This window comes from Blennius ocellaris, assembly GCF_963422515.1.
Source record: "Blennius ocellaris genome assembly, chromosome: 1".
Taxonomy (NCBI): Eukaryota; Metazoa; Chordata; class Actinopteri; order Blenniiformes; family Blenniidae; genus Blennius; species Blennius ocellaris.
In genome coordinates this window covers 11,623,376-11,633,264 of record NC_137650.1, presented here as the reverse complement: position 1 = coordinate 11,633,264, position 9,889 = coordinate 11,623,376, and the positions used below count along the sequence as shown (strand labels likewise).

Genomic DNA, 9,889 nt, shown 5'->3' with positions numbered 1-9,889 from the left:
CATTCATTCAGCTCGGCTGAAGTCACACCAGTTTCTGCAATTAATCGTTTCTAAAAGGTTTCTAATAGTGATTCAGTGTATCGAGGCACTGTCTCACTTTCAGTCCAGCCGAAAAGAACTCGTGTCTAAAAGGGATGGCGGCTTCTCTGCATCCAGTTTATATTTTGTTTCTTCTTTGCATGGCGGAAGTTTAACTTGCATTTGTGGACAGAGTGATGAACTTTATGGCATCGTGCCTCAGGTCATGCATGGATAGGGAGCACAAGGTCACGTCTGTTTTGAATGCGGTGCTGCCCGAGGGGTCGAAGGTCACGGACAGCAAATGTTTGTTGTCAGATGACGAAATATGCAAAGCTGTTTTTTTTTCCACAATGTAATGCTGCAATACATTGACCTGTTGCTTCATGTGCCTGCACAGTCCTTTATACAGTAGAGTCTGCATTATTCATCCAGTCATGTTACTCTGAAGATGTACAATACTCATTACCATACTCATACCCAGTACTTTCTTTTGATCTTTGTGTTAAAGCATTTCATAAATAAAAACAGTTTACTGTGCAAATGTTCCTGTCTTCAGTGGTTCCTGTTGGAAATAGTCATTTTCACAGCATTATACCATGTTCAAGAGGCTGCACAGTGGTTTAGTCATTTCCACAGCACGGATATCCCCGGTTTTAATCAAGGTGGACCCTTCTTTGGGGAGCTTGGGTGTTCACCTTGTGCATAATTGAAGCAACTAGTTGTATTTAAGTACAAGATTCACAACTCTTTCCATCTCCAATGTCTATCATTTAATCCATTGCAATAACATTTCATTTATTCAGTGTTTTGCTCCTTCCTTAGCCTTAAATGGTGCCTTTACTAATGTTATTCCACTTCCAAGCTGAGTCCTGAAATGACTTTGTTGTATTTGGTGTTATATAAAATTTAATTGAATAGTTTTTGTAATATTCACTGTATCATGCAACATTGGGGTAACGATGCATGATTTAGTAGTTAGTCTGGCATCACGGCATCATCCAATGAACCCAGTTTGAATCAAGGCTTGTGGGCTCACTTTGTGGAGTTTGCATGTTCTCCTTGTGTATGTGTGGTTGCATAGGTTTTCTCCAGGTATAGAGGATGAATGGACAGATTTGTTTTTAATTTTACAGCTGTGATGGGGACTAGATAAACTACATCATGGCTCCAGGGGAATAATTTAGACCAAGATCACATGTGGGGAGCAATTAGGTTCTGCTCCTTAATGACTACTCTCACCACCTCCCCAATAGATACAAGCCCAGAAAAAACCCAAACTGAAAAGCTAAATGGTTGCACTGATAACTTTACAGGCATATATGCCTTCTGCCCAATTACATGTAATAACCAGGGTTGCATTTGGTTTTGCTATTATATCTAGCTTTTTGATATTCCCATTTGCTTTTGAGTATGAAAGTCTGACATGGAGGGTCGCCCTGGGAGAATAATACCTTAATTTTGGGGCATTTTCCCAAACAAGCCATCGTTCATACTGTTATAATGTACGGTTACAGAGGAGTTAAAGCTCATCAAAAGACACGCAGCAGCACGACTTCCTCATTTCGAATTGCTAATCATGCAAAGAGGAGGACAAAAGTTTATTCATCCGCTCTCTTATGCAATCCCACTTAGTCCTTTTGAAGCTCAGAATCTGAGCACGGGTTGCGACCCTTTCTATCCAACACAGCCGAACAGTTCGAGTCAACACAACACGCTCACTCCTGCTCGAAAGAATAGATCTGACAAAAATAAAAGTGGGTGATCTACTACTACAACTAACTACTAAGCGACTTTTAGTCGAACAGCTGTGTGGGCATTCAACAGTTTCTCACTTTTGGAGGGTTGCTGAGGAGTTTTTCAGGCCGCCATAAGGACAAGGCTCAAATCACAATAACTATAGAGAACAAACATTCAGTGCATTGCTCCGTTTTCAATTGGTTTTTATAACAAAACACTCAATCACAATGGAGTAATTATCTGTTCTGTTAATCAGTAGGAGGATGTCAACCAGTGGTACAGTGAAAACAAAGAGCATAATATCCAGGGAAAAATAAGCTCTGCTCTGATGAACTCCTTGCCATTGCAAGCTTTTTTTTTTTAAAGAGACAATAATTTTGAGAACCACTCTGGATTTCATAGCAGTAAAGGAAAATTTAGGTGGTCATCCAATGGCAGTCATCCGGAAGCATAAAGACAGGAGGAACGAGTCATTGGCAGCAATTCTCTGCAGAGGGTCCCAGAAGGCTTGTGAAAAGAAGGTTAAAAACACAATTGCAGCAAAGCAGAATCTGCTGGAGAAAGTGATCCATTTTCTAGCAACACAACCTCAAAAAGAAAAAAATACAATGTCCTGGAAACATTTCAAATCAGAACAAAAACCCTCCAGAAAAGGCTAAAGTGGTCTTCTGCTACTTCCCGGGTAAAGGAACACTTACAACTACTTGTATACATTTTAAAATCATTCCAGCTCATTTGCAGATTGAAATTGTGCATATGAAAGAAAGCATGAAAATACACCACTTTAGCATTTTGTTCCCTCAAAGAGAAATGCTATCTCATAAGCCATCTCGTCCATTATCATCCTCCCATCTGCTCAATTCATTCTAAAAACATTCTGATGTGCCAGCTCTGCTTTCCAAGTCTTAGAATGCTTCTACAGTCTTGGCATCATGACAACATCTCACATAATCCTGCTACATATTGAGATAAAGCAAAAGAACCAGGATTATGGGGTTTCCGTTCTACCCACGTCAGATCAATACTTTCAATTCAATTGTTGAACAAATAAATAAATGAGGCCAAAATGCGATTTTAGTGATTTATTTGTACAAGAGGAATCGCAGTGTACAAATACCCCAGCTCAGATGTGAAAGGCAAGAACATAAGAGCATCTATTTTGCCTGACCTGAACATCCCTCGAACCTCAGTGTGAGTTTAGACTGATGGAAATAGATGTGCAAAGAAAACACTAAAAAAAGAAATAAATAAAGCAGCTACCTGCCAAACATTCACAGGGTCCCAAGAGACCCGTACCATTAAGTGCCAAAGCATACTGAAACTAAAATTAAAAAAAAGCCAAATAAAAACTACAGAATAATCAATGTCCATGTTGAATTGTCCAGCCTGTATGGCAGTGGAGCAATTATGGTCTCAGTTTGAAGAGCTCTCACGATAGACAGACACAGAGAAGGCATATGGTGATATCGCTATCAAGTCCATGCGCCCTTGCCACATACAACACGTACAAGCCATCCACAGACAATTTTGCCAGTTTTTACACACGACAGGACACCTAATTTAAAACAAAAAACAAACATAAAATAAAAGCGGGCGAGCCACCTGCTTCAGCTCGCCCCACATACAAGTTCAGATGCGATGGAGGCGAAAATGGTCCATTTCATTTGTGGATTTAAGTTTTTTTCTCAAAGCAATGTCAATTTACATTCACTCAAACCTCCATTGGTAAATTACTAACATCACCAATGTAACTCAAAATGTTGTATAAAAATATAACAAAGACTCAGAACTGATGCACTCAACAAAAATATATCTACACAGTCTCAACTGTGGGGCGGGGTGGGGGAGGGGGGGGGACTGAGCAACACGGCCAAATTTCAAATATACCATCGTATTTTGAGGAGGTAGGGAGGGCTGGGGAAAGATGCATAAAGAGGCTCTGCATATCAAGTCTGAGTGGCGGCACATTTTCCCCTTTCAGCAATGGTGACCCCGTGAAACCCCCGAGTTCCGTCGGGCCCCCTCGGCAGCCTCATTACTCCCGGTGGTAAACCATCTGCGTTCTGGATCTTTCTGCCCAGCATGGGGCTGCCGACCGGGCTGCTCTCTTGAGATGCCACCTGCTTGCGCCGCTGGACCCACGGACTTCCCGACGGAGTGAGGCTACTGTCCGAGGAGTAGTCTGCCCAGCGCCGCCCAGGTTCGGGGCTCAACCTGCCCTCGCTGGCCAGAGGGGACTTGTGGGAATGCGGAGATTTGCGCTGAGGACAGGGGCTGCCGCGGGGGCTGGACCAGGGGCTGTTACGTGGGGACATGCCAGGGCTCAAGTGATTGTTCTGGAAGCTAATGCCTGCAGTGGTGGGGCTGAGCTTGTTGCAGGATTGGGACTTTCTCGCTAGCCTGGGTGACGTCGGGGTGCTCTCCGTGTCCGAGGAGCTGCAGGCAGAGTCGTCCCCGTGGTACTGAAGCTCTCGCACTCGGCTGTTGAGTGAGCGGCTTTTGCGCATCCCTCCTTCCTCACGCGGCCGCTCTTTCGGCACCTTCTTTTTAGGTGGCTTGGTGCCAATCAGGACCACTTTCAGGCCCAGCGAGCTGGCGCCTCCATCCTCACTCCCCACAGCTTCATTAGCTTTGACGGCGGCCTCCACCTCCTCGAACTCCACGATGGCGCACTCCTCCGTGCCGAGCTGACTGTAGCGCCCGCTCAGCCTCTTCAGGTCTGCCGGCAGGTCCTTCCCAGGCTTCAGGACTCTGACAGAGGAAATGGCACCGTATGTACCAAAATCCTTCAGCAGCAGCTTCATCAGCTGCTCCTGCTGCGTGGCTCCTCCCTCTGCGTTCCCATTATCCTTGGTGAGAGCTGCCAGCTCCGGCCACCTCTGCAGATCACTCAGCAGCAGCATGCGGCTCGGCAACGACTCGCTGGCAAAGACTGGCACTGCAGATTTACGGCGCACCTTCCGGCCCTCTTCATTCAGCTCAAGGATCTTCGAGTGTCTCAGAGCATAAGCAGTTGTTCTCCAGTCACGAGTCAAGTGCTTCACCTGCAAAGAGGAAACACTTGTGTCACAGGGGTGATATGTCAAGTGAGACGAGAGGGTTATCAAACAACCACATTTGATTCAGTTGCTTTCATTTATCAGTAATTGGCTCCAGTCTCAAAACCCATCAGCTACACGCTGATTTTAACCCAACAACAGGCTCAATAGGGAGTGTATACATCTTCCCTTTGTCACACAACCCGAATCAACACCTAAACCAAATTCACACTCGCCAAACCTATTTGCTCCACTGTATCTCAATTCTTCAGCGGGTAATGGGTTCCTGCCTATAATGAGTCACCTCAGTGTTAATAAGATCACACAACACCCCCCCCCCCCCCCCCCCAATCATGAGCCAACAAATCAGCATGCATGAGCCTGAAGTAACACCAGCTGTTGTGAACCAGTGTGAGAATATCAATGAAGAGCAGCTAATAATACTAGAAACACTCAAGTATTGCTATTCAATTCTCAAGAGTATATACGTCATCAAATGAAACGAACAGCTGGGAGCTTACTTCAGTTTAAAAACAAGCCTTTTATTGAAATGGATTTAAAACAATGTACTAAATTTTGGTTCCAAAATAACCTAAAATACTTGAGGTCATAATCGAGTAATGTTAAAGATTTATGCTGCAGATACATCTCCCAAGGTTAGCAACTTATCTGAACCAGTCATGCAATGCCACTCTGTACCTCAAGGTGGTGGAGTGAGTCACTAGCATTTAATGGGAGAATGAGTGGTAAATTATGTACTAAAAACTGACAAATCCAAGAAACTGACTCAAGGCACACAAGGACTAACAAACACCTGAGGTCAAATCTTTCAAACCGCACCTTTAACGTCAATGACAACTTGCCGAGCGCACCTACGCGTCAGTATGAAATGGGTGATTTGTGACTGGACACCATTACTAGCGAACTGTCATTTAAATAATGTCAATAGAATAATTGGAAGTGCATAATAGGCTTTCAGGTAAATGTGTAATTTTTAGTTTGTACACACCTAATTGAGCTCAAAAGAGCAATTTCCAGCCTTGCCAAAAAGCCTTTGCAAAATTATTACTGTAATTTTTTTAGGCTATACACAAGTGCTTTGCAGCCATGGTTACCTTTTTGAATGAGGTGAGCAACTTGATGCTGACGAACCCGAGTTTGTTGCGCCTGACGTGTTTCAGTAGGAAGGCATCGTGTTCAAGGTTCTCGTCCGACAGGTAGTACTCGATCTGCGTTACCAGCTTCTGGGTGAGCTCTGGATCCGGGGGCTGCCAGCTCTCCTCCTCCAGCTCTCCTCCACTGGTCCCAGCACCACTGCGATTGTGTGGGAAGACATCATAGATCAGCAATAGCCTCCTCTCTGGTGCACCACAGAAACGAGGGCGTTTCACATCCTAAACCGCCAATATTACAACTGTTACACATTCTACTTCGTTAATACAATAAGCCCGAGGCTCACAAGTTGTTGGCAGGATGCGGTTGTATTCCTGCCATCGCTGGGTTCAACGTGCCGGAGTGAGTAAAGATGGACCGTTTGCCTTTGTCCTCTCAGATTTTCCGCGAAGCAATCGACGAGCTGCGTTTGCAGCCACCATGCCTCAGTGTCCTACCAGCCTCCTGAAACTGCCAAGACCTCTCCATCTGAAGGGCCACGGAGTCACAGGCTCTCCCTCCCACACAGAATATGGTGGCTTACCACATCAACTTCATACAGTTTCAAATTAGAAATAAATGCTGGTTTTAACACTGCACAGCGAAAGCGTTCTCTTGTAGGACCTCTCTGAGAGACACCTGACTGTAAACTGAGTGCAGCACTGTCAGGTAGCTCCGCGGATTAGAGTAAGGGTCTGAATGAAATTTTGCGGATGAGTCATCACTCCTCCAGCCTCCTCCTCCTCCTCCTCCTCCTCCTCCTCCTCACCCACCCCCGGTCAACAGCTTTCCAGGCTGCTGACCGCACAGCTGGCACGAGCCCACATCTTCCTTGGGACACAGGGTTAAAGACAAGCAAATGGGCTTCGCATGGACGCACGACTACAACATGGACAGCACGGGAGGCAATGATCGAATCAAGTTTATTTATAAGTCCCTGCACTGACGGAATGCTGTCGGGTGAAACAAAGCTGGCAGCTGACAATCTGCACGCTTTAGTGATCTTAAAATACATTCCTGCATGAGGGAAAACATGCATTCAAGTGGCAGCAGGTGTTGCAGAGGCACTCCACGTTAAAAAAGATGCGGAGTAAACAAACGTAGCCTATATGAGGGAATGATTTATTTCCCCCTTTAGCCTTTCCATCACTGACTCACTCTTTGCGCATGTTGTCTGAGTAGGGACCTTATAGGCCAGAGGATAAAAATAGCAAGCCATGACGCAGGGGAATTGGATTAAAGTGAAGGTGCCATTCTTTATCTCAGGTGGTTGTTTTAACAACAGTTGTTGCCTACAGGTAGTTTAAACACCCCTGTCCCTCTCCATCTCTCTCTCTCTCTCTCACACACACACACACACACACACACACTCCAAAACAAATAGAACCAATCCATAAAAAGTGAACGTGTGTGGATTTCACACTCCCCTTTGTGTGGGAATCTATTGTCACCCACACAAATTGCAATGTTGTTGAAGTCTTTTGTTGCAACTGTGACTCACCTGCAGGGACTTCTCTTCTGGTTGTACTTTTCGAGACAGCTGGTACTCTTTGGGATAAACAATGCAGATCAGCTGCACCTGCATTGCTCTTGTCCTGCCACTTCCACCACCTCAAGTCATTGCAGATCACGACTGGTTGTTGCACTCACTCACTCACTCTCAAACTAACTTGTTCCTCCCTCAACTTTGACCTTCTGGGGGCACATTTATGGGCATATCCAAAAACAACTCAAAGGAAATGTGTAGTAATGACCCCACTGAGCTGATACGTGATTAACTTTGAACAGTCCAAACCTTGACTTGTCGTGTCTCCCCATCTCATCCTCGCTGCAGCTGCCTCCGAGGAAGTCGACGTGATTGTGTGACACCTCCTCGGGCTCCTCGTCCTCCGCCGCCTGGATGGCCACAGTGATCGTCACCGTCCCCATCTCCTGCGAGAGCTGCTCCACGGTAATGACCTCATCGACGCCCCGCTCCGCCGACGCATCCGGGGCGCACTCCGCGGGACTCAGGCTGGGCATCCCCATGGAGTCGCTCATGTTCGCCGGATCAGTGGCGGTGCTTCCACCCGGTCCCTTCCCGTCCTCGTCTGTCGTGGCGGCGGCGGCGGCAGCAGCAGCGGCGGCGGCGGCGGCGCCCTCCTGAAAGCCTGTAATCTCGCTCCCGTCGAAGACGCGCACAGGATACGGGGTGCGCAACGCTGCTCGACGCTTCTTCGGGCACCAGTGATGGCGGAGAAGGACCCAAGGGGCTCCGAAGACGCGCTCCACGGCTCGCCAGACACCCCCGAGCCAGATCCGACCCTGCGCGGGGCCCTGAGGAGCGGCGGGGGTCGCAGTAGCCGGCGAGACGCAGCCTGGAGCCGGAGAGAGGGACGCGCTGGAGCCTCCGTGTGCTTCGACCGCCGCTGCTGCTGCTACTGCCGCTGCCACTTCCTCATATGTAAGAGGCTTTCTGCTCTTGAAACGAGCTCTGGGATTGGGCCGCGGCTGCGTCTCCTCGCAGTCATTCCCAGCCCACAAGCAGAAGCTGACACTCAGCCAAGAAGGAGGCAGGAGGAAAGTGAGGCAGCGCATGAAGGCGTTCACCAAAGCGTGCATGGTTTCTGCCGCTTCACGCACAAGGTTTTTTGTTGGTTATTTTTTTTTTTTTTTAAACACACACATTCACGACACTGTGTTTTCTGATTCAGTGAAGACACGACTTGTCCATTGACTTGTCTCTAAAGTAGGGGCGGAAAGGTGCACGTGTTGTTCCTTTGTAATTGTCTTGCCAAGGACGACCCCTGAGCTCACGCCGTTAATTGGATAATAAGCTTTCACCAGCTGGTCGCACACCGGAGGCCAGAGGTACGTGTTCCTGGAGCAAAGAGGGAACACAGACGATATTCATAGAAGTCAAATGTGACTTCATTAGTCGGGCTTCAGAATGAAACACAAGATGTTGGAGATAACACTTGTGCGTCTTTACGCTAAGAGATATATATGTATGTATGTATGTACACACACACACACACACACACACACACACACACACACACACACACACACACACACACACACACACACACACATATATATATATAGATATATATATATATATAAAAAAAAAAAGCACAATTCAGATTTAATGTAGTTTAAAGTGCCTCACAATTTAGAATGAGCCATTGCAGGAAATGTGAAATCAAGTTTCCAATTGTTTAAAAGCAATACAAAAGATAGAAATTACAAACAAACAACAGGAAACAAGGGACAATAGCTGATGATCCAAAGGACTGCCAACACCTGACTTCGGTTTGTGGTATCTTTTTTTGACACACACACACACACACACACACACACACACACACACACACACACACACACACACACACACACACACACACACACACACACACACACCTATCAGTATTCTTGCTTTCAATTTCCCAAACTAAATTCTAATTTCTAAATTGCAATGGAAGTGGGCAGAACTGCAACCAAATGTACTATACTTTATTATATTTGTTTTCACTGTTATGTACTTCACATGTGAGCTGTTGTACACAGAAGTGTTTCACGGTGTGATTTACATCACCTGCCAGTGTTTTCTGTTGACTGCTAATCTGGATGTTTGTTCAACAGGTTCGGAGGAGGAAAAACTAATAGCGGCTTCAGATTGCTTAGTTTTGATCCTGGAACCCTGAATAAACCTGCTCCAGATGATCCAAGGGGTCTGAAGGCTACACAAGGTACCACACTTGGGCCAGAGATCATTCAGAGCTTTATAGTAAAATTAGATTCAAGTGGATTCTTTGGCACATATTCTCCTCTTTCTTGGTACTGCAATTGTAGCTTGTAGCAAATATTGCACAAAATGTTTCCATGTGGTCACATAAATTGTTAGCCAGCTCTCCTGAGTTCCTCAATTTACTTATAATTAGCCATTTCCCCACATTTAT

The 9,889-nt window shown here is 46.0% G+C and overlaps 1 protein-coding gene across 1 annotated transcript; it reads right to left on the bottom strand.

Moving 5' to 3' along the window:
- Positions 1-2,858: 2,858 nt before the first annotated feature.
- On the bottom strand, positions 2,859-8,549 carry larp6a (La ribonucleoprotein 6, translational regulator a; the record flags this gene model as incomplete). Its single annotated transcript, XM_080511707.1, has 3 exons — positions 2,859-4,802; positions 5,912-6,110; positions 7,744-8,549. The coding sequence occupies 3 exons, from the start codon at positions 8,547-8,549 to the stop codon at positions 3,705-3,707; spliced, it is 2,103 nt and encodes a 700-aa protein (XP_080367833.1). The 3' UTR covers positions 2,859-3,704.
- Between the last annotated feature and the right edge of the window lie 1,340 nt (positions 8,550-9,889).